At 40.5% G+C, this 23,637-nt stretch overlaps 3 protein-coding genes across 7 annotated transcripts in view; 1 reads left to right on the forward strand and 2 right to left on the reverse strand.

Annotated features, from left to right (window-relative positions):
- Positions 1-138: 138 nt before the first annotated feature.
- LOC147323547 (potassium channel subfamily K member 1-like) lies at positions 139-6,459 on the reverse strand. The gene is made up of 3 exons (XM_086303970.1): positions 5,614-6,459; positions 3,373-3,777; positions 139-1,614 (listed from the first exon to the last, which is right to left on the reverse strand). Exons 1-3 carry the CDS (start codon positions 5,963-5,965, stop codon positions 1,310-1,312), a joined length of 1,062 nt encoding a protein of 353 aa, XP_086160096.1. The 5' UTR covers positions 5,966-6,459; the 3' UTR covers positions 139-1,309.
- A 223-nt stretch (positions 6,460-6,682) lies between these two features.
- LOC147323548 (thrombospondin-2-like) lies at positions 6,683-23,385 on the reverse strand. 5 transcript variants are annotated; one of them, XM_086303967.1, is made up of 22 exons: positions 20,974-22,231; positions 20,604-20,796; positions 20,404-20,469; positions 20,159-20,295; positions 19,106-19,621; positions 18,400-18,493; positions 18,123-18,287; positions 17,706-17,882; positions 17,447-17,620; positions 17,007-17,137; positions 16,180-16,314; positions 15,879-16,097; positions 15,665-15,772; positions 15,411-15,570; positions 15,027-15,145; positions 13,829-14,063; positions 13,081-13,308; positions 12,862-12,992; positions 12,609-12,749; positions 12,330-12,427; positions 9,449-9,588; positions 6,684-7,030 (listed from the first exon to the last, which is right to left on the reverse strand). In XM_086303967.1, exons 3-22 carry the CDS (start codon positions 20,465-20,467, stop codon positions 7,023-7,025), a joined length of 3,180 nt encoding a protein of 1,059 aa, XP_086160093.1. In that variant the 5' UTR covers positions 20,468-20,469; positions 20,604-20,796; positions 20,974-22,231; the 3' UTR covers positions 6,684-7,022. The 5 variants fall into 5 exon arrangements, 4 of the variants coding, with proteins under 4 accessions (XP_086160093.1, XP_086160091.1, XP_086160089.1 ...); XR_015130753.1 differs by lacking the exon at positions 12,330-12,427 and having other exon boundaries at positions 6,683-7,030; positions 20,974-23,384; XM_086303965.1 differs by lacking the exon at positions 6,684-7,030 and having other exon boundaries at positions 9,417-9,588; positions 20,974-23,380.
- LOC147323549 (proteasome activator complex subunit 4B-like) overlaps positions 22,644-23,637 on the forward strand; it is a 45,914-nt gene continuing 44,920 nt past the window's right edge. The window contains exon 1 of the mRNA XM_086303962.1: positions 22,644-23,237. Within this exon, the coding sequence (XP_086160088.1) occupies positions 23,032-23,237 (206 nt within the window). The 5' untranslated portion in view covers positions 22,644-23,031. The remainder of the gene's footprint in view (positions 23,238-23,637) is intronic.

A 23,637-nucleotide genomic window follows, 5' to 3' on the forward strand; every position in this document is an offset into this window, starting at 1 on the left:
GATAACAGTGTCTCCCACAAAGGAGTAAGTTGTGCATCCCTGCTTGAAGGACATTTCCTGTATAAGAGTGTATGTGTGTGTGTGTGTGTGTGTGTGTGCATGTCTGAGTTTGAATGTGTGACACCTGAAAGTGTGCTTGTACCCACGTCAGTCTGCATGTAAGTGTCTTAAATAATGAACATGTGAATGTGAAGATACTACTGTATAAATAAAATAACTAAAGTTTATAAAAAAAAATCAGATTGGCACTTTTACACTTGTTAAAAACATAATCACTCATTCTCTTTAATGTTTCATGATGCATTTACATTTTATCCCAAAAAACAAATGATTTTTGATTAAAAACAACAAAAACCCTCCAAAAAACAATTATTTCTGATTGTCAAGATTTGAGTCTGTTTTAAAGCTGCTTTGTGAGTAAAAACAGAAATAACTGCAGGCATAAAACATCCAGCATTAATTGTATATTTGTTTTATTGCTACTAAAACGTCTTTCGGCATATTCCTTCATCTCCCACAGTGTTAAAAATGACATATTTTTGCACCTTGGTTACACTTTTAAAGAAATACATCCCTAAACAGCATGAGATAGCAATTTCAAGTAAAAGCTTCATGGAAATCCAACTGTAATATGAAAGTGCTGCCCTCTAGTGTCAAGAAGCGACACATTGCAGGGTTTTTACCACTTGATTTTCTACATTCCACCAAGAACTGAAGGCTAATCATAACTTGTAAGGAACCATGAACAAAAACATTTGTATTCTTTGCTATCACCTGATCTTCTTGTAATTCCTGTATATAATGTACACAGGGCTCACTGACGACACGCCTGATTCTTCTGGTACTGCTTTACTGTTTTCAAGAAGGCAAATTTCCTATGCAAATACCACCATAGATTATGAAACGTGCCAAGAGTGGATGTTAAATCCTCTGGAGCAGACTTAGCTGCTTTGGAATTTCAACATCAAAACTTGGCAGGAAATGGAAACTTGTGGGGGTTTCCCTCTGTTTGGGGGGCCCAGCCCTTCCTCTGTGCCAAGATCTCTATCGGCAGGGAATTGCACAGTAAGGGTGGAAACAATGCCATGCTGATAAACACTTCATTCTTGGCAATGGAAAAGAGCAATCGCTTTTTTAAATAACTTTGCTTAGATGGTGATATATATATAAATTTGTTCAGACTCCTTATAAACTCTAGACATAGAAAGAGGTCAAAGCCGGTACGTCCTGTGCAGCCATGCATGGAGAATATTACACAGCCCCTTAAGAACAGTTTGTACTAAAATACCCTGGAAGCCAACACAATCTGTCATCTCGGTTTTCCGTTAAGAGCACTTCCTGATGCCAGGGTGTAAGGCGCTGACTTCCCGTTCTGTCGTATGGATGCAGCCTGTTCTGACACAGAAGAGATGGTTGCTGGGTGATCTATCACATGATCTGCAGTATCGGCCAGCTGGTCGCTCAATTGATCACGGTCGATGATGTTGGTGGTCTCTGAGTCCAGTTCCCGAAGGTTTTCTTCATAAAATCGATGTCTAAGGCGTTTCATTTGGGGAAGCTCCCAACATGTCTCCAGCACAACCAGGACACACACCAAGCCCAGCAGCAAGTAGACTGGAAGAGCAATTTTATTGGTCAGTAAATAAAAGGTGCAGATAAAATAACAGGGACTGCTTTGTTTGATGAATTTGTAACATTACTACTGTTACAGGAACACCTAGAATTTTTTATACCAACAAACAAAACTGAAAAAAAAAGGTGTCACGGTGAAAGGAGCCGCTGCAACATGGAGCCGACGGAAAATTATAACCTGACTCTGAAGAACCCCTTGGCTTAACGAGATTAATAGCATGTTTCGCCTCAGTAATTATCTGTCAGGCCCTCAACGCAAACAGTTCCCTTTGTTCATTCTTGGACGCAGCAGGCAATCATTTTCAGCCTACAAGCTTTAAAACACATCCCCAAAATGAACACCCACAGCAAAGTCATTATGCACTTATTGCCTTCAGAGTTGATAACAGAACTAACGAGCTGATGCTGGATCTACATTTGCCAGATGCCCAAAAATACAACTGCCCATCCCTCCATATAAGTTATGGAGGGATGCAAACATACTATCCCACACTGGCAAGCAAAGTAAATATCACACCTGGTGAACACTGGCATGTTAGTATTGTCAGTGTGATTATGTTAGCATGCTGACATTAGCATTAAACCTCGTGAAAATCTTTAAAATCCAATGCACATGATGAAGAAAATATGAAGCATTCACCTTTATGGATTTGATTAAGTCATTCTCTTTTAAAACTCATCAGAGTATTTTTGTTATAAGAAATAAAGGCTGTTCTTTAAAGAAAATTGCCAAAAAGCTAAAGGTTTATTAAAACACTACGTATTACTAACTAAAGCATCTGGCTCTTACAGTTATCATTTAGGGAGCTTCCTAACTCTAGAAACAGAAACTGTGATGTTCTTGTTTACTTGCTTAGTTGCGCACTCCACCCCCCTTTGTACTCCTGTTAAAGCCACTTTGCACTGTTGTATGAAGAAAGTAGTGCACACCTGTGTATAAGTTGTTCAGGTTCTCTACAATGTCCAAACAGAGAGTAATGGCTGGTGGGAATTGGGAGTGAAAGCACTGCTACCCCATGCTAAAAAGACCCGGATGAGATGGTTCAGGCATTTTCTTACAATGCCTACTAGGTGTTTGGAGATTTTCTGGGCAGGTCCCATTGGGAGAAGACCCTGGGATAGACTCAAAACACACTATATATCTCATCTGGCATGGGAAATCCTCGTAATCTGGCAGGAGGAACTGGGGAGAAGGATGTCTAGAATATCCTGCCTAGCCTGCTGACTGACTTTAGCAAAGGGGAAGATCATGAATGGGTGGCTCAATTCTTAGAAAAACTCTGATGAATATCAGAAGACGTTTACCTTATTTTCAGAGTCACTGAGCCTGATTCTCCATGTGTTTATTGACTTTTTAAATCAATAGAACAGCTTTTAGTTGTGAAAACATAATTATATTTGAATTGCTTCTTTTTATTTTCTAATGATCCAATAACCTTGTAGCATGATAGATGGCATTTTACACATTGTGTCTTTGGAACAAAGGGTGTATTTATATAGATATTTTATTAAAAGTCAGGAATTTCTAGGTGTCGGTTTAGCTCAGAGGTTGAGCAGGAGACATGAAGGCCTTTACTGTGCGTCTTCTCTGTTTTCACTAAAAACTATCTTATAGGCAAGAGAAAGCCCAAAAAATATTCCAGATTTTGATATTTAATTGTTTCTTTTTACAACATAAATGATCTATTTCATGATATATTAGATTTAAAAAATGTGACTGCCTTTTTAAATTCTACTCACCTGTAATGGCCAGCCGGTAGAGGTGTGGGTGTGGATTTACGTCTTTACTGGGAGTTTCTCCTGGTACATAATCTCCAAGGCCAATAGTTGTCAGAGAGATGAAGCAGAAATACAGAGCCTCTAGGAAGTTCCAGTCTTCCTCGAGAGCGACAAAGATCCATGCAGGGATAATTACAAAGATAAGGGTCGTGATGAAGGCAAGGAAGGCAGCATGGATGACTCCCAGGTGTGCCTTAGACATAGCCCATCGTCGATGGAAGTAGGACAGTGGACGACGTGTGACCACGGACATGATCCGTTGAACCGCAGCAGAGAGGAAGAAGAGGGTAACAGGGATGCCAAGGAGGGAGTAGAAGATACAGAAAGCCTTCCCCCCATCAGAGAGAGGAACAGTGTGGCCATAACCTGAAGACACAACAAAACATGCAGCACTATGTAAATTACAGAGTTACAGTAATAAAAGGAGGAATTCTCCTCCAGGATTCATCCAGGATTTGTGAAAACTAACTGTAGTTAGCGTCAAACAAGACTCGTCAAGTCTTAAAATGAAGCAGGCTATAGAAATAAAGAAATAATTTATTTATTTTTAACATTTTTTAGGATATCCTCTGTAAACTTTGCATGATTTCATGCTGCCTATTAGTTTCCTTTTGGTTAATATAAGCTACCACTTGTGCCATGTCGTATGTGATGCAACAACTACTCTGTTAAAATGCTAATATAGCCATTATAAACTTATATCTCAAAGGTCCTCCTAGACCTCCAGAAAACTGAAAAATAAATAAATTCATGCATTCATATAAACATAAAAGTCTCACCCTCAAGAAGTGTTGGCGACAAATGCTGAAGGTTTGCACAAAAACTTATCGTTTTTTTAATTTATCTTAAAAAAACAAATGAGTTGAGATAAGGATTTATTCTTCTAGAGACGCATTTACTGATATGTCTGATAAAAATACTACTTTCCTGAGTGTATTACTTATACAAAGGCCCTGAAAGGCAGGACAAATACTGCTTTCATGGATTATTTATAGAATCTGGACCAAAATTCATACAATAAAATAACAATACATGTAATAGAGACACCTTGAAACACACACTATTTATAAAAGGACATTTAAGCTAGACCTTGATCAATAAAATTAGGCAGAGGGATTTTTCTCATCTTGGTTAATCTTGACTTAAATACACAAAACATTATTACATGATATATTGAATTTCTCCATCATTTAACACGGCTTGCTTACTGTTAGTTCACTTACCGTACATGTCCAAATGACCAAGGGAGCTATTTTTATGTCATTTCTCTTTGCTCACATTAAACTGAGGTAACAGAAAAGTATATCAGTAACAAAGTAACAAATTCATTACTGTCTTTAGTAAACATTTCCAGCATCTGTGCTTTATTTGATTATTCATTTTTACTTTTACGAGTACTTTCTTCTCGTTGCAGTTTTAAAACAGGTTTGTTACTTTAGGCTTAACACGTTTGAGGGAAGTTTTTGTTTCACTTCACTGCGTGCCTTAAAACATCAAATCGATTTGAGGATAAATGGAGGGAACGGTAAAACAGAAAAGATATTCCTATTTGTGTATCCATCACTAGAGCGAACAGAAAGGAAGTATCCTTTGTAAGTGGCAGGTCATTTCAAATGCAATGTTTCTGTAAGTTCAACAAAGATCAGTAAAAACACAAACTGCTTGTGTGCAGTTTGTCACACAGTGTCTGCTAGCAAAAGGTACGGCTGCTGTATTTCCCAGGGAGAGAAAAGAGTTTGAGATAACTTCACTGAGAGATGGAGAATGATGTAAGAAACACAGGACAGGAGAGGAAGGAGACAGGTTATATTTAAAGGTAAGGACTGCTCAGTGACATGCGATAAACTGGATAAACTGAAATTTAAAGCTAGTCTATTGTAATTCTACATACTTGTCTGAACTTGAAGGTTATTTAAAGTCCAATGCAGTTAATAATTCATTCCCTTAACTACTATATTTTTTCTCCTTTGGAAAGAAAAAAATGAACATCCTAAACATTTATTATTCAAACCACATTATTTTCCAATTTGTTAAAAGTGGCTACAGGGGATCTTTAACCATAGACTTATTAGTTACAGCGAGGAAACCTGTTTATATAGCGTGCCACAAATTTACATTTATTCAGCTAAATGGGCCACTCACATTTTCGACTCTCGAAGCAAAGGCTTTTAAAGTCTGAACACCTGTATCCGTTGGACTCACCTGTTGTGGTCAGCACGGTGCTGGTGAAGAACAGGGAGGACACAAAGTCCCAGCTATGCTGGGTGTCGTTACCCAGGATGGACACTCCATAGTTACTGGCCTCGAGAGCGCGGGCCAGGAGCTCCTCTAGGCGAGCGTCAGACACACAGGAGTTGTTCCTCAGGAAGTCCCGTAGATCCGCTTTGAGCTTCTGCCGGAGCGCGTCTTCGTACGGCAGCTCGATGGCGGAGAAGATCCCGGCGCCGACGATGAGGTAAAGGATGTAAGCGACAACCAGCAGGCCGAAATTCAACGCTGACTGGTGTCTGTCTATAAACCGACGGCACGCGCCTCTTGTGCACCCGCGTACCATCCCACTTGCTTAAAGTTTGTTTATTAAAAAAAAAAAAAGTACTCAGTTTAATTTAAATAAATAGAAATCCTGGAATCTTTTGGTAGAGACTTCTATGCTGTACTCGGTGGATGGACTCGTCTTCCTCATTCTTCATTCCTCAGTGGTAGGGCAGTGGTGACGTCACTTATTCACCTTACCAGGTGGAGTGCGTCTTTAACTGCACTTCCCTCTCAAGCCGGTCGAACGGGTTTTCTGTTTTGAGTCAATGGAAATTAATTAATAAATCATGAGCAAGGTCAGCTTTCTTCGGTGACCCAGATTTACTGCGACCAAACATACATTTTGCATTATTAAAACAGCAGAACATCATTTTAATCCAAAAGACCATCTTTTATAGGGGTTAGGATACACCCTATACTTTCCAAGCCCATTTTCTTCTTTATTATTCTAAAAAAAAAAATTCAAACACTGTTTTTGAATAAACTTATGTGTTATCTAAACTTTGTGTGCTTCCATTTTCTTACACTTTTACTCCTCCATATCCCCGTGGACAGTTTTATCAGAGCGTTGAAAATCCTCGTTGTTTGTAATTAACACCTTTACCACTAGAAGACGCTAGAGACCATGTTTCTACAGTCGTGTGTGTGCGAGTGTGTGTGTGTGCATACTGTGAGCTACTGGCGTCATCAGAAAAGAAAAAAGGAACAGTTGATTAAAAAAAAAACATTTTATTGATAAGTAACCGCCAGACATGTGCTCCACTTACTCCATCATCAATTTATCTTTGCATCTTTCCCTCTCATGTCTGGCATCTAGCAATAAATAATTATTTACAGCCATTAGGGAAGCACAAAATGAAAAGCAACAAGAAGTTACAGTCATTAGAGATGCTGTCAGAGCAGTAATATACAGTGAATGAGACAGCCTGAAATCAATACTGCTGCATACAAAGCTGACAGATAGAGGATGGTCATTAATTGATAGTCTTGGCTGGATTAACGCCTGAGTCTGGTGTATCCTCTCTCTCTCTCTGGTGGATATTTGTGGAATTCCCAAATTATCCCGAGACAATAATTCAGTTATCTAAGAATCAAAAAGAAAAATAGCCACTTTTAGGAACTGCTGTGTGGAGACATGATCTGAAGCAGTGATAGTAGGTAAGGTAAGTTCAACACAGAAAACATTGCACTTTTTGACAGTTGTACAGTTGCTGATATGACAATACATTTCAGATGGTTCCACTATAAAAAAAGTAGATAAATTAATTTAATAAAGTGTTTAAAGCACAAAAGGTACAATTATTTCAAAAAGTGTAAAAAAAAATGGCCACAGATTTGTGCTGCTGGACTCCGCCCCCCTTTTCTCTCCTATACTAATCTTGTGATCTTTAAGAGGTGCCTGATCGTCAGATAGGAAACTACTCTAGGTTTTACCTTAAAGGTGGTGTATTGTACCACCTTTAAGGTGTACAATACACCTTACAAGTTTTATACATCACCCACAGCAGCAGAGGGCAAAATTAACTGACTCAAAAGCTTGCTTAGTTACTAAAGAATGAGTGAGGAATGCTTCAGGAATGACCTTATAGCTAATGAAAAATTCATCAGTACCTACCTAATAACTCCTGGTCTAGGACTTTATAGTAAATAAAGAACAAGCTAGGATGTATTATATTAATAAGTTATTAAGTAATAATTACTTCATACACTCACTGCTTTGTTAGACACACCTGGTCAATTGCTTGCTAATGCAAATAGCTAATCAGCCAATTTCATGGCAGCAACTGAATGGATTCAGGCATGTAGATATGGTCACGAGGACACGCTGAAGTTCAAACCGAGCATCAGAATGGAGAAGAAAGGTGATTTAAGCGCATTTGAATGTGGCATGGCTGTTAGTGCCAGATGGGCTAGTCTGAGTATTTCAGAAACGACTGATCTACTGGGATTTTCCACACAACCATCTGTAGGGTTTACAGAGAATGGTCCAAAAAAGGAGAAAATATCCAGTTAGCAGCAGTTCTCTTGGAGAAAAATGGCTTGTCGATGCCAGAGGTCACAGGAGAATGGCAGACTGCTCTGAGCTGATAAAAAGGCAACAGTAAATCAAATAACCACTCGTTAAAACCGAGGTATCTAGAGGAGCAACACATTGAACCTTGAAGCAGATGGGCTACGGCAGCAGAAGACCACACTTGGTGTCCCTCCTGTGGTAACTGAGGCTACAGTTTGCATGGGCTCACCGCAATTAAACAACGTAAGATGAAATGTGTCCCAATTTCTGCTCTGACACTTGGATGGTATAATAAGAATTTGGTGTGAACAACATGAGAACATGAATCCATCATGCCTTACAATTACAGTTCACGTTGTTGTTGGTGTGATGGCGTAGGCGATATTTTCTTGGCAAACTTCGGGCCTCTTAGTACCAACTGAGTATCATTTAATCATCACATCTGACCTGAGTATTGTTGCTGACCATGTCCATTCCTTTATGACCACAGTGTTTCCCGAACACGAGTTCACTGTACTTAAATGACCTCCACAGACACAGGGTCTCTATCCAATAGACCATGTTTGTGAAGTGATGGAACGGGAGATTCACGTTGTAGATGTACAGTGAATAAAACTGCAGCAACTGCGTCTCATGTTCATGTCAAAATCTCTTAGGAATGTTTCCAGCGCATTGTTGAATCTGTGGCATGAAGAATTAGGGCAATTCTGAAGAGAAAAGATGGTCCAAACCAGTACAAGCAAATTGTACCTAATGAACTGACCAGTTAGTGCAGTTATCTGTATACGTACTGCTGCAAAACCTCATACAAAGTAGTTACTTAGTAGTTACAGATTTTTTCAGCATGACTCCTCCATTGCCTGTAGTCCATAATTACTTAATAAATTTTAAAAAGAGCAGGGTCCTCAAAAAGTATCTCAGTATTCAACATTCAAACGCACTTATATGAATAACTTAATTCTTTGTAACATAATAAAGGCAAACACCATAAAAATGTAATGTAGAAACTACTAGAGGAACAACTTATTTACGTTTCTTACACTAAAATTTGCCTTCACCATGCCAGTCATATAATAACATGTTAATAATCTGTGCATAATCACAGGAGGCAGGGGGTAATTAATGGTAAGGTAAACCTGAAATAATGAGAAACCACTGAAGTATGCTTTGGTCCTTGATGCCACATAAAAAGAGCAACAAGTAATCAGTGTAAGTAATTACTGTATTGAGTTATGAGGAGAGTGGCAAGTTGTTAAGGCAAGGATAATTATGAACTCACCGGTACCTAATGATTCACTAACACAGGATCTCCCAGTTGATTCTTTAGTAAATAATATTTTTCACATGGAATGCCAAGAGCTGGATTTATTAGGGAACTATCAATGAGCGTTTACTATCAGGCCATTGCTGATCCATTCCTCACTTGCACTTTACTAAAAAGGCACATTTTTGTTTCACTTAATATAAAGTGTTAGCAGGATGTCTTACCTCTACACTCATATCTGAGGTCTGAGAAGATAACATGTTCCTGAGAGAACACAAACAGTCCCAGTCTGCCTCCAGCCAGGGTGTGGTCATACACGGCCCCCGAGTCGGACAAAATGTCCCTGCCCTCGTACACCACCACCCTGCAAAGGAAGCACAGTATAGCCAACCCAGTGCAAATCAGCCGTAGTACAACACTACCATGTTCACATTAAATTTAAGTTAAAATCATAAGTAAAATGCAAGATAACCTGCAGAAAGTAACTAAAGGCATTTCAATTTCAAATAGTATCATCAAGGACATTTTTGAGGTATCTTTTCTATTCTTCTTCTTTTTCTGCTTGTCCTTCGCAAAGTTACTATAAATTCACACTTTACGTTTTTCTTGACGTTGCATACTTAACTTTTTTTTCACGGACATCACAGAGGACGTGATGTCAGTTGGAGATATATTCATAGCAGTTACAATGGAGCTTTGGAGCAAGTATCCAAAATATCAATACATGTCCGTCCTTCACAGTCAAAGAGCAGGAGCTTCTTTTCAGCCTCACATTCACTTAGTGTACAGTTGTACATTCATTCTCCAGTACAGTCATTCAGTAACAGGAATGCAGCACTGCCACAGCATGTATCAAAAAAGAGTATTTTTTCAAATCTGTCACATAACAGCTTTTTTCTCTGACTTCTGTTTTTTCCAGATTGGAAATCTCACTATGGCAATGCTGTTGTTTTCCCCATCTGCACATAAACAGCACAGAGCACAGAGAACTCGTAGCCTGGGGTTGTTTTTATTTTGTTGTTGTTTTTTTTTTTTTATCCAGGCTATTAGTGAGAAATACAACTAAACAGAAGTAGATGTGGCAGGTTGAGGAGAAGTGGGTTGGACTTGGAAAGTGAATTACACTGTTATCATAAAATAACTCTTAGAGATTGATGATGTCCTCGAGTGTAAGAACATTTCAGGCTGACACAAATGTGATTTCCACAGATTGAAGAAGTCATTCTGCAGATTGTTGTTGCACTAAAACCTACATGAACTGAACTGGGCCACAAAAATTTTATTTCAAAGAACATGCCCAGATTTTTCTATTTTTTACCTATAATAACATTAATTTTAATAGTTTGCCATACATGCAAATATACACAGGCATGTTCAGCGCTATCACAAATGTCTAAAATTCCTGCCTGCAAGTTGGATTTTGACTTAAAATTAAGAAGTTTCTTTGGAAATAATAGGCAATAATGTATTCCGTGGGTAGTAATTGGGTTAAAAAATACTGGTATGGTCCTATAAAAGCCAAGCCAATAATACCTGAATGTTCAGCTGTAAATGTTCAGTTGTTTCCACTAGAAAAGAGCTCGAGTTCTCCTGAGGAAACCTGCCAATCTAATTCTAAAAGTTTGGTGGATTCCAAGATCATAATCCAGCTGTGACAGCTGTTTATGACAGCTCAACCCCAAAAATATAAATTAAATCCAGGTTCCAAATACAAAAAACCAGCCGAGCGACAAATGTTTCATCTCAGTATATCTGGGTTTTTTTTAAACTTAGGTTATTGTGTAAGTGTATCTAATGAAAGCATGTAAAAAATTTGCCTTAATACTATGAAAAAACCCATTACAGGCAATCAAAAGTCATGCAGTCATGATAAAACTTGAAAACTTTGCCATGAGTCCTGTGACAAACTAAGTACACCCTTAATGCTTCCATAGGACTTAAGTAATGCAAAAGACTTTACCTCAACCTAGCTGTCAAGCACAGTAGTGGAGGTGTGATGATTTGTATATGTTTTGCGGCCACAAGACCTGGGCACCGCACAGCCACTGAGTTAGCCATGAGCTTCCCTGTATACCAAAGTATTCTAGAGTCAAACTTGACACCATCTATATGACACCTACAGCTTGGCTAGCAAATCTATAGGAGAATGGCTGAAAAAGAAAAGAATCAAGGTGATGCAATGGCCCAATAAAAGTCCAGACGTCAACCTGATTGATATGCTGTGGCGAGACCTTAAGAGAGCTGTGCATAAACAAATGCTCGGAGACGTCAATGAGCCGATTCACCACTGTAAAGAAGATCGGGCCATAATCCTCCACAAGGACGTGAGAGACTGATCACGTCAAACAGAAAATGATAACATCAAGTTATTGTTGCTAAAGAAGGAATGCAAAGAGTCCTGTGAAAAACGTTCTTTTTCACATGACTGTCGGAGATAAGGACGCACTTTTTAATCATATTATTTTGCTCTAGCATATCTAAACCCTCATGACTTCCTGACTACAGGGGCTAGCCACAAGAAATTTTCAGGCCTGACATCTAAGCTCTGTTAAAAACAACAGCAAAATTCATTTTACACCCACTCCATGTGTCACAAGCTAAAGCCCAAATCTCATTTTTTGTCAGCATGATTTTCTCTGTAACCAACTTTGAGCATCAATCTCATGGGATATATCATAGTTTCAAAGCAACATTGGCCCAATTAAATGTTGATGATGTAGAGTAAGAGAAACATGTGTCAGAGAAAACTTCAAAAAGTGCATTTGGGATAAACTTTTAATACTTAAATCATCATGTGGGATAGGTTGCTGGTCAAAACAAGTTACGGGATAGCATATGAAAAGTCTCTTTTTCCTACATTTTGATACGAGGCTAATCTTCTAGCTGTATTTAATCATATTTTAAGTTGATTCTGAGTGGGTCAGGTGGGAGGATTCACTGATCTTTCATGGAAAAACCCAGAAGTATAACTACTTCACAGAGCAATATCTTCTGTCAGAAATGAATATATGCTGCATATTCTGGGGTCACTGCTTCTTTTAAGAATCAATAATCCATAATAAATCAAACCACAGTTGTGGTGACACTTTACATTATGGTTTGTACCTGATAAACCCAGTCTTGGGTCGGTGGATAAGGTGCATGCGGTAGGGTGTGTAGTCCTTCCAGGCAATTTTATTGGGGTCGTGCCACAAAGTTCTGACCTGAAACATATTCAGGCGCCACGGAGGACAATCATATTTACCAGAGTATCTAATGTTTACTGCGCCAAACAATTTAATATTCAGAAAGTGTTATCTTTTAAGATAAGATTTTCTTTGTATTTTTTATGATACTGAAAGCACAATAAAAAGGTGGCAGATTTATGAGTTTACTCATTCTAACCTGGTGTCTAGTGTTTCCTGTGTGCCACAGAGCATTGCGCAGATACTCCCCTGGTCCTGTGTTTGAGTTGACCAGTTTGATTGAGACTCCAGCAGTGCCGAAAGCTTTGGTTGGCTTTTTCTCCCAGTAGGCCTGAGACACCTGCGCTTACAGAAAAAAAATCAATGTGGTGGAGAGAAATGGTTACATGTTCTCTATTATGTATTTTAAGTTTATTGCTTGTGAGAATTAAGAGTCAGCGTTCAGCTCGCACCTGTTTCCACATGACAACGTAGAAGCGTTGACTGGACTGATAGGCAAACACAATCCCTGCGTAGTCGTCATCTCGGTTAGTATTTACATAAAATGTGACACTGAAGTCCACGGCGCTGAACTTGTCGTATCCTGTTCAGACACAGGAATATTATTCATGTTGACTAATCACTTTCATTATATGTCTTATATGTTTAGTGTTTTTTATGGTTAATCTCACCTAAAGCGATCCCGGGGTCAGAGTTGGCAATCTGCAGCAGCTCTGTACCCTGGCTGCGGATGACCCAGAGGGGGTCAGACTGCGTGGTGCCTTTAGGGTCCAACAAAACAACCTGAAACTTCCGGAAATCTGTAGACCCAATATCCTGGTTCAGGGGACAGGGATCCAACGCATCTGGAATACTGTCATTGTCAAAGTCATCAAAGCATGCGTCTCCACTGCCATCACCTGAAAGAATAAAGAAAAAAGAGAACAAGTGTAACTTGACTTTTCCTTATTATTTTTTGCCAAGATGGGGGAAAAGAACTGGACAAGATAACATGAAAATGTACTAAGAAAACCATGTATGATGGTGGATAGATCAACCTTTTAAGTATTATTAATTACACTACAGAGAGCCATTAAGTGTTTATGTTGATGTCCAAGATCAATATGACCTAAAGCAATGGAAACTGGACTGATAGTCACAAACTTTTATTTCATGACTGCAAAATCCATTAATCATAAATTGTACAAGTTATTTTCCCTGTGTGACAGCAAACTATTTGTTCATGTCTGTATTTTGATATTAGCTATGTAAAGCCTGACACACCTATGACTGGCTAGAATGGGAATCAGGTCTTATTTTATTTTTAAATGAAATCAAATTGCTCACTTTTTTTTATTGATTTGAAATATCCCTGTTTACTTTCTATTTTGCCTCCTTGGGTAGACTAGGATAGGATAGCTCAGCTGTAACAACACTGACCATCAGAGTCTACCTGGTCCCTGTTGGGTACCAGTCTGCAGTTGTCACGGTCATCAGGGATACCGTCATTGTCGTCGTCATGGTCACAAGCATCTCCCTTTCCATCTTTGTCGTGGTCAGCCTGATTGCTGTTGGCAATATAGGGGCAGTTGTCTAGAGTGTTTTGGTGGCCGTCCTCATCGATGTCCTCATTGTCGTCGCACATGTCTCCCACCAGGTCACTGTCAGAGTCAAGCTGCCAACACATGTGGATGTAGTGTATAATATGTTTTGGGTCACTACAAACAGCATTATTTATTTAGTGCAGGGAATACTTCTGTATTAGCCTGGGGGCTCGGATTAGATGAGAAATTAGCTAAAATATATAAATAAATAAAAAAGAGGTCACAATTAAATGAAATTAAATCTTACGGTTTCTCTTAAGGTCCTACCTCAGCATTTCAATCAAGTTGAGTTTTGGGACTATAGCACTACCTAGATACTTTCTTTTTCTGTTGTAGATTTACTGCTGTGCTTGGGATCATTATACTGTTGCATGGCCCAGTTCCAGCCAGGCTTTAACTGTTGGAGAGATAGGCTTACATTTGATAGAATACTTTGTTATGTTATGCATATTTGTTCATGGTTGACTCAATAAAGTGACCAGACCCTATGATTTGGGCAAAACAAGCCCAAATCATCATCATCCATCCAACCAAAAGCTGGAAATGATAAGCTAAAAATATGGCGACCAGTTACAAGCGTTAGCTAATTGTATGAATTATCAGTTAAAATTATTAATTAAACATAATAAGTAAATATTTCTCTAAAATCAAAAGTTGGAAATAATTAACTAAAACATGTCTCACAGTTGGAACTGCTAGCTCAAAGCATCAATAAACAAAATAGCTTTCTAAACATTAGCTAACCTGTGGCAGCAGCATTTAATGAAGAGTTTTTAAATATAATAGTGACTAAAAGTAGTTGATTAATGGGTGACGGAGTTTTCTTACTGTAACTAATGAATTGTAAGCAACATATAATCACAAAGAGTTTAAAATAAACTGGAGGCAGTCCGAATCTAACTTTAAAATGAGCTCAAATGCACTTATTTAAATATAAAAGGTATGTTCATAAACAGATTAGTAGATTCATCTGACAGGGTTTTGGGGGTAAGTCAGAAGAAAAAAATGTTTGAAAACTTGATTTTTTCAAGAACCTGGTCTGGGTTATGTAGAAGTGGACAGTTGTCACACTGGTCTCCGACACCATCCAGGTCTGTGTCCCTCTGGTCGGTGTTGTAGACTAGAGGACAGTTGTCCCGGTCATTCAGAACCTCTGAAAGAATAGACAGAAACACACACACATACACAGCCTTTAGACTGATTTTTAAAAAATTTTTTTTTGTGTGAACATAACCAGACAAATAATATACATCAAGGCTATGTTTCGGTAAATTCAATTTCATCTATATTTTCAAGTTCATATCTACTTTTTTTGAGTTATTATATTGCCAGCACTGTCACTTTATTACCACCAATTGATCCTGATTCCAAGCAGACTAGCTGCACATTCAAGGCCTGGTACAATGAGTTGTTCTTACCGTCTCCATCTATGTCGATGCTGCAGGCGTCTCCCTCTCCATTGTTATCAGTGTCTGTCTGCATAGGGTTGCTTTCAAATGGACAGTTGTCGCAGCTGTCCCCAACCCCGTCCCTGTCAGAATCAAACTGCCGAGGGTTGTACATCAGCGGGCAATTGTCCTGTGTCAAAAAAACACACATTCACATGGATGTTTGCATACGGCAAGACACGCCTGTTTTCAATCATGGCGACTTTAAAGTGGTTTTGTCTCACCCTTTCATCTGTGATGCCATCATTGTCATCATCAGGGTCACAGGCATCGCCCTGTCCGTCCGCATCCAGGTCTTCCTGTCCAGAGTTTGGCAGCATGGGGCAATTATCCTGCAGCCAGTCACAACAAAGATTAATGGTATCCAACCAGAATGCAGCTCGGGTATCTCTCAACAAGTCTGAATGATTTTAGCTCACGCTGAAGTAGATATCTTACCTTTTCACAGTGATAGGTGGCATTCTGCTTGCAGGGTAATCTATTATTGGGCCAGCCATCCAGATCAGAGTCCTCACCACACAGGGAGCCATCGCCAGCAAACCCCACCGCACACACACACTTGTACAAGACCTCAGACGCCAGGCCAAGGTATATACACTCAGCATACTTGTGGCAAGTGTGTGTGTTGTCTTTGCAAGGGTTATACGGTTCACACACCTACAAACAGAGCAGCTCTTTGAGAATCCAAAAGTCTCTACGGTTAATGACTGCAGGTCAAAGCAAAGAGAAAAACACCTGCCTGCCTGGTTTTCAGGGCTTCATCCAGACCGAGGCCATACGGTTGAGTGCCTTTATGGCGCGGCGGACAGGGCAGGCAGTAGAATCCAGGGTCTGTGTTTATGCACAGTGTAACACACACTCCCTCCACTTCACACTGAAGAGATGGAGGTTGAGAGATTATCCATGTTCAGCATATCAAACATGAACTGTACAAAGGTGTTACGCGTGTTGAAAGAAAATCTCTTTGTCAGGATCAGACTACAGAATATTTCAATGGTTACTAAGTCAGAGAAGTTAAAAATGAGTCCACTGACTTCTGGAAATGTCATTAGCGCTTCAGATAAGTATCGGAAAAATTAAAGTTTTGACAAAACGATTCCATCAGGCAAAAAGTTAATGACTGATGAAAGTTCTTAATCTCTGGAGGAATATGAATATCTGTACCAAAATTCTTGGTAGTTCATCTAGCTGTCTTGTCACTTAAATCAAAACCATAAATGTGGTATTAGAGGAAAAATCTGGTCACCAATGTTATTCGGATGCATCATCTGGGAGCCATAAGGTCTAAAAAATTCCCAATAATTCATTCCATAGTTATAGAGACACTTTAACATATGCAACCAACTGACAGGCAGGCATTATCATCACTGGAAACGGCCCTGCTGACCTTGTCAAGTTGGGCCACAATTCACTGCAAGGAAATAAAGATAACTCCCTGAAAATCAATGAAATGCAGCATTATGCTAAGGAATTTTGAGGAGGACCTTTCCTACGCCATGCATCAGCGAAGTTAGGCCATTGTTGCGCTCATATTGTGTAGTGTGATCCTGTGTCTAATCTCATTACCTCATTCTCATCTTCACAATGAGTGCCGTTACCACTGAAACCCAACGGGCAGCGTCCACATTCCCATGATCCATCGCGATGCGTTGTGCATTTAACCCCAGGAAAACAAGGATTAGAAAGCAAGCACATATCTGAAATGCATAAAAATTTACACATAAAAGTCTTTTACACTTAGTCACAAAGCAAATTGTTCAAGTGTGGGTCAATTGCACCATAATGATTCTGAAGGAATTCATATTCGAATCATTTCTCTTTTCTATCCTAAGCCTCTGTAATTGAATAAAGCAGAGCAAACAGTGAAGGATATTATTTCTTAATCCTCAATTGTTTGAAAACATGTTCTCTCCAATAAAATGGGATTAAGGTTCTCTATGTATGTGAGGCTTAGCCTGCATGTAGAATAACATTAGTTGGTACAGCTGCACAAGGTTAAGGTTTACCTAAAGGACATAGTTGTTTGTTACATCCTTCATAGTCCACAGCATCTCCAGCACAAGGCTTCCCGCCGTTCTGAGGGGCGGGGTTCACACACTCTCGCTGGCGACTCATGAGGCCCCCGTTACATGTCTCTGAACAGACTGACCATTCAGTCCAGGCCGTCCAGCCTCCAGCAACTACACCGAAATGCATCATTTACCTTTGAGCCACTTTTAATGCGTATGAGTGCTTTCAAATGTGCAGCTGTGCGCTCCTACTTACTCGGGCAGAGCGTGTTGTTGCAAGGTTGTGTCTCCATGGCGCTACCTGTGCACCCCTTGCCCCCCTTCTGTGGTGGAGGATTGTTGCACAGACGGACCCGTGTAATGTTTCCTTCTCCACATGTGGTTGTGCACGCAGACCAAGGAGACCAAAGGCCCCAGTTCCCGTCAGCACGCACTAGACAAATAAAGACAAAAGAAAGTCAGACCACCGCTACAGCTCAGCAGCGTACAGAGAACAAAACATGTTTCCAATTACAATTAGAATCTCTACGATCTCCATTTGTCTGAGGTTTCATATTTTCGCCGTCTGGGAATTGCCAGTTCACTGTTTTGAATAGGACTTGGCTCAGTCAGTCACTAAAAGAGCATTAAGCTGAAACAGGTGACAGATCCGATGTGCAGAGTGATGCCTTACCCTTGCGGTCACACTTCATCATCATGCAGCTGCGGGTTTGGACTGACGGGCCAGAGCAGGACGGCATGATGCCATTGCAGGATCGACCCCTTTGCTGCCCTCCACGTCCACAGGTGGCGGAGCAGTGGGTCCACTCAGACCATGGGGACCAGCCGTCTTCATCATCTTTATTACATACAGACAACAGACGTGTTGTTGTTGTTGTGTTTTTATTATATTTATTAATCTTGGCATCCATGTAAAGACAAAATCCCAGCTGCAGAAAAATGATACTCACTAAGACAGACAGGACAGCAACTTCCATCGACAAAAGACGGATTGATGCAGGACACAGGAGCACATGACACCTGTTGACAAACCACCTTTCCATCCTGGCAAGACAGTCCAGTGTTGATACATTTAGATTTTCTAACAATATCACATTATTGAATCCAGATGTTTTGCTGAATGCCAGTTCTTGCAAGGAATGGTATGTTTTCATGAGTCATAACAAGTCAGGCTAATCCTTCATCCCATCCTCAACAAAAATAATGGTTCTTATAAAAAGAAACAGACGTAGGGATGAGGATGAAGCATGCATAAAATATAGAACTTCTGGTAATAAATGAAACCACATTGCATACAAGTGAAACTTCCCCAATTGGTAAACATCGTTTAAAGGAACAGTTGGACATTTTTAAAATGCTGCATATTTGCTTTTTATTAAGTATTAGAGTGAAGCGAAGCAATAATAAGTTGCAGCAGTCAAGTCGTCAACCAAAGTCCTTGTGTATAAAAACATTGGTAAGCTACCTTGAAGATTAATTTAATGCTAAAGGTTGTCACTTATAATTTTCCATTTTACTTTGCTGGTGTAGATGATGATATTAATATCTGCTCTCTATCTCTTATATATCCTTATTTCAGTTAAATGCTTGCATGGTATTTCCCCAGGAAATTCTGCCAGTGTGTTATTGTAGTTAATAGATTTGTTCAGCACAAACCTGGCAAGTACAGGAGGTGCAGCTGTCAACCTCCCAGTCCTCCCCCTGCTCGTACACTCGTCCATCCTGCACGCACCATGCCTCACTGTCTCTGTCAAGATCATTGTCACTGCTGTCACCATCACCACCTCTGCGGCTGCTTCTGATGCTGCTGCTGATGCCACTGCCGTTGCCATTACCATTGCCACTGCCGCTGCTGTTGCCACTGCCATTGCTGCGGTCACGGCCGTGGCTGTTGCTGCTGCTGTTGCCGTTCCCGTTGCTGTTGCCATATCCTCTGCCACTACCGTTGCTGTGGCCACGGCCGTGGCTGCTGCTGCTGCTGCCGTTGCCGTTCCCATTGTCATTGCCCCTGCCATTGCCGTTGCTGTGGCCATGGCCGTGGCTGCTGCTGCTGCTGCTGTTGCCGTTCCCATTGCCTCTCTCATGGCCTTTCCCTTTGCCACTGCTGGTACCACTGCCATGTCTGTTACTGAGTTCATCCAAAGATATCCGTATCTCTTCATTTTCTTTGGACTGAAAATACTAAAATTAGCTAAATACATTTTTCAAATAAGAAAGTATTATTGTGTATTTATATTGAATGAGACCAGCCAAACTACTGTGGGCCATATCTGTGGGGAGATTTCCTCTTGGTCTTTTTTTTTTTTTCCCCCAGAGGCATTTGCCACAGACCACAGTACTTCCTGACAGAAAATCCTTTATTTGTGCCATTTGCACTGGAAAAAGAATTACTCTCAGAATTTAAATTCAGTCAACTTTTCTGTGATGACACAGAATAAAAAGTGTATTACAACCTTGGTAAACACATAGTTATTGAAAATGGACTATTACTGGTTTAAATAATCTAAAAATAATCTAAAAAAAAAAAGATTTAAAAATGTTCATGTTTAAAGTTACTTTTACCTTAAAAATGACACAACATTTTAACCTGTTTGCTAAAAAATATTTAAATTCTTGCTCATGCTGCTATAAAATAATGTACCATCAGGCAATAAGAAACACAATTTTAACAAATACCATGATAAATGTGCATGCTTTTATGCATCTTACTACTCTATCCAAGTCTTCGAGCAGGTTGTTGGTCACAACACGTAGGCCATGGATCTCAGTGAGCAAGCCAAACAGGTCCTCACACGGATGAAGACAGATTTGCGATGACAAGTTGCTGACCTTTGCGCCATCCACACCTGTGGAGGAGGCACGAGTATGTGTGGGCTTTTCAAGATTTAGATATGATTCTGCTTTAATGATAAAGAAACAGGCGGAGCAACTGTACTGATGCATATGTGTGGTACCTGCACACACTCCTGCTGCATAGAGGAATATCAAAAGCTGAAGGAGACCCCTCAGATAACCCATTCCTGCTTACACATAAATAACACATGCAGTCACCTTGAAATATAGAAAGTAACCTCCTATATAGAATCCAAGCAGATCTCAGGCATAGGAAATAAAAGAAAAAGAAGGACAAAAAGAGAGAAATAACCATGCATACCTGCGTTCTCCTTGCTCCTCTGCCTTTCCTGACTAGAAATCACAGCCAGTAGGCTCGTCCCTGCTGCAGCTCCGCAGGGGCTGTAGTGGAATGTCTCCTTTTCCTCTTCCTTGATTGCTTCCCTCCTTTATTATCTTCTCACCTTGGTATCCAGAGTGAAGATCACCAGCACAGTTCACTCAGTAATTTTTCACTGAATCATCCAAAGAAAAGAAAAAAGGGATGGGTTTGGTAAGAGAGTAATCTGAGTAAGAAACATGCAGACAGCTTTGTTAGTTCGGGAGAAATCTCAAACAGTGTTATTTGTTTGAGAGTGTGTGTGTCTGTGTATGTGTGTGTATGTGTGGCAGGAGCAGGGGCCATATTTTACCCGTGTGTCTGGCGATGAACTAGGCTGCATATCTCCCAGCGAGGAACCCAGCTGGATGGAAGGAACTGTGTCTGTGTGTGTGTTGACGTCTCGATGCAGGTTTCCCAGACACATCATTTACACTCTTCACTCTCCAAAATGAGACTTGCATGCACGAATGCACACACTCACACACCGAAACAGGCACACAGGCACAAACACACACTGTTACTGGCTGCACAAATTTTCCAATATTTTAGCAGCGAGAAAACTGGCATTACCATAAATCCTTTGCAAAAATTAGAGGCTCGATGCGTGTGTGTTTGCATGTGTGTGCTTTTGGAAGTGCTGTGTGCAGAAGATTGTGAGCTACGAGAAAACTGATGGAATACAAAAACATCTACTTCGGCTGGGATCTCTCTCTGTTTGGTCTTCTCCCTGCTGAGTCAAAAAGGCATCATCATCCCGAATCACATTTTCCATCTGTACACTCCACTTGTGGACTAATGAATCTCACAGATGTGTGTGCACACATGCATGCGCCTGTGCCCATACAAACACACTCACACAAAATCCCAACAAATTTTCTATTTCCAGATACCTAGAAACATCACAGCGGAGAACAAATAAGAACAGAGACCATGTTTCTTCCTGGAAGTGGTTCAGTGACGGAGACAGTGAAAGCAGGTGCTGTCACTGCTCTGGGAGTCAGAAAAAGCCCAAAAGTAATAAGATCTGAGGGGATAGAAAAAGGTAGAGTTGGGTGAGATTACTTGGCAGAGTCTAGCGTGACACGCTTGGAGTGATATGCTGTGCGGAAGGCACACTCTGTTCTGGGATCTGTCTCAAAGTCCTGACTCTGTTAGTCTTACACTGTGTTTATGGGGAGAAAATAGTTTTAAAGAGGGCATCCACTATGGTCTCAAAAAAACTGATTGAAGGCTACAGGGGCTATCGCCAGAAGGTAGTACTGAAAGCAACAAGAAGACCTTTAATAAGATTGAGGCAGGATGAGAAACAGGGCACTTTATGCAATCAGGCAGCTTAACAAAAGCGAGGTGGTGTTGCAGCAATTGCCCCATTTCTCCAACAGTAACTAGACCAGAGAACTGAAAGGGCTTCTGCATTATAGTCTAAGTCCTTGCTGTGAGCAGAAACTTCAGTGCCAGGCAAGCCAGACAATGACCTGCAATTGCCGCCCCACTCTAAGCATAGTGGTCAGAGAATTACATGGGCTTAAAGGAAAAGGATTTACATGGACGAGTGCACAGTGAAGCAAGAATGGAAAAGGTTGGGGATAAAGGTGTCATAAGACAGAAAAGGTAGGCATGAATGATATGATGAGACTTGTAAAAGACTGTCCTTTATTTATATATGATCTAAGCTCATTTCTGCTTAGTTAAATAAGTGTGTAGCATGCAGATAGATAGGTGCTGATTCATCTGACAGAGTGCAACCCTTTGTTTATCTCAGTAACAATCACTGCGAGGTCAGTAGCTCTACAGGTCAGTAAAACAGGACAGCATTAATCCATTTATCAGATATTCTGCAGATTAGCCTGCAACGCGCACGCTTCTGGGATCTGTAGTCCAGAGTGACGATTTTCTGAATGAATCCGAGTCATTTACACAGTGCATGAAGGTCTTCATATATCAAAGGCCTCTGTTATTAGACTCGGTGGTGCTGAAATCAAAGCTTGACCTCAGAGTAATGCGCAATTTCTATCAACCGGTAGCACCTCATTTCTCTCAAACCCCTGCCGTGCGTCACGCTCAGCGCACGTACCCTACTGCTCCCCCACCCATGTGCCCAAGGCGACTGGGCAACCATGAGGTGTGAAGTGAGAGTTGACAAAGCGCCCGGCACTGCAAGCCTGAGCGAAACCGGCCCCCTCTGCGCTCAGGGCTTAGCCCGGCTCAATTAGCGTGACATACTTTCCTCTGTGATCGCCTGCCTTCCGCCCGGCTTCTGGACACAGCGGATTATGCCCACTAACTTCGGCTGCGCACTTCCCAGGAGGCACAACAAAAAGGTTTTCTTTACCATTTTACACACAGTTTCAACAGAAAAGTGACTTGTATGACAGCGGAAATGACTGTGGGCAGGGATATGGCTGAGTTTATTCCTCAGAAGGAGATTGTGTATAATGGCTTGCTGCCTTACTCTGACCGGTTGGACCGGGAGGCCACGGAACTGTTGGCGGAGATCAAAGCGAACCTGTGCAGAGCTGTCCTCCTCAGAGAGCTGTGGCCCGGGGTCGCTTTCTGGTCCAGGAAACTTTTCTCGTAAGTACTGAAGCAAGGTTGGCGTATGATTTAAGACTACCCAAAGGTAACTTAACCCATAGCCAAAGATTCATAACAGTGGGCTTAACAATTGCCTGCATCTTAAAATAAAATTGTGACAGAGTTAAGCAAAGTTCATCAGATAGTACATTTGATTGCTACATTTGAAATAGACTGCAATCTGTCTGTGGTTATAGGTGGAAAAACTTTAAAAGTGTCCTTTGCTGTATTCTTAAGTCTGGAGTTCCAGGAATATTAGTGCACAAAAGCATTTAAAGAAGCAGCTACTTGGTGTTATTGACCTGTCTGCCTTAAGAGGACATCAGGGCATAGTGTTCTGCCTTATAACTTTAATTAAAGGCCGAACCTTAATTCACTGTGTGACTTGGCATAAACTCAA

Source organism: Aulonocara sp. 'chitande type north' Nkhata Bay, linkage group LG8 (assembly GCF_057382095.1).
Source record: "Aulonocara sp. 'chitande type north' Nkhata Bay isolate Kocher_YH1m ecotype deep benthic linkage group LG8, A_spYH_male_GT1.1, whole genome shotgun sequence".
In the NCBI taxonomy this organism is placed as follows: domain Eukaryota; kingdom Metazoa; phylum Chordata; class Actinopteri; order Cichliformes; family Cichlidae; genus Aulonocara; species Aulonocara sp. 'chitande type north' Nkhata Bay.

Excerpts from the sequence above, each read along its gene's own strand:
- LOC147323547 (XM_086303970.1), bottom strand. The coding sequence starts at position 5,965 with ATGGTACGCGGGTGCACAAGAGGCGCGTGCCGTCGGTTTATAGACAGA. Across the intron at positions 3,778-5,613 it reads CACCGTGCTGACCACAACAG|GTTATGGCCACACTGTTCCT; the intron begins GTGAGTCCAACG and ends TTGTGTCTTCAG. Across the intron at positions 1,615-3,372 it reads CTACCGGCTGGCCATTACAG|TCTACTTGCTGCTGGGCTTG; the intron begins GTGAGTAGAATT and ends TTGCTCTTCCAG.
- LOC147323548 (XM_086303963.1), bottom strand. The coding sequence starts at position 20,467 with ATGGGTTATCTGAGGGGTCTCCTTCAGCTTTTGATATTCCTCTATGCA. Across the intron at positions 17,621-17,705 it reads CAACAACACGCTCTGCCCGA|TTGCTGGAGGCTGGACGGCC; the intron begins GTAAGTAGGAGC and ends ATTTCGGTGTAG. Across the intron at positions 9,589-12,329 it reads CCCAAGACTGGGTTTATCAG|GGTGGTGGTGTACGAGGGCA; the intron begins GTACAAACCATA and ends CTTCCTTTGCAG.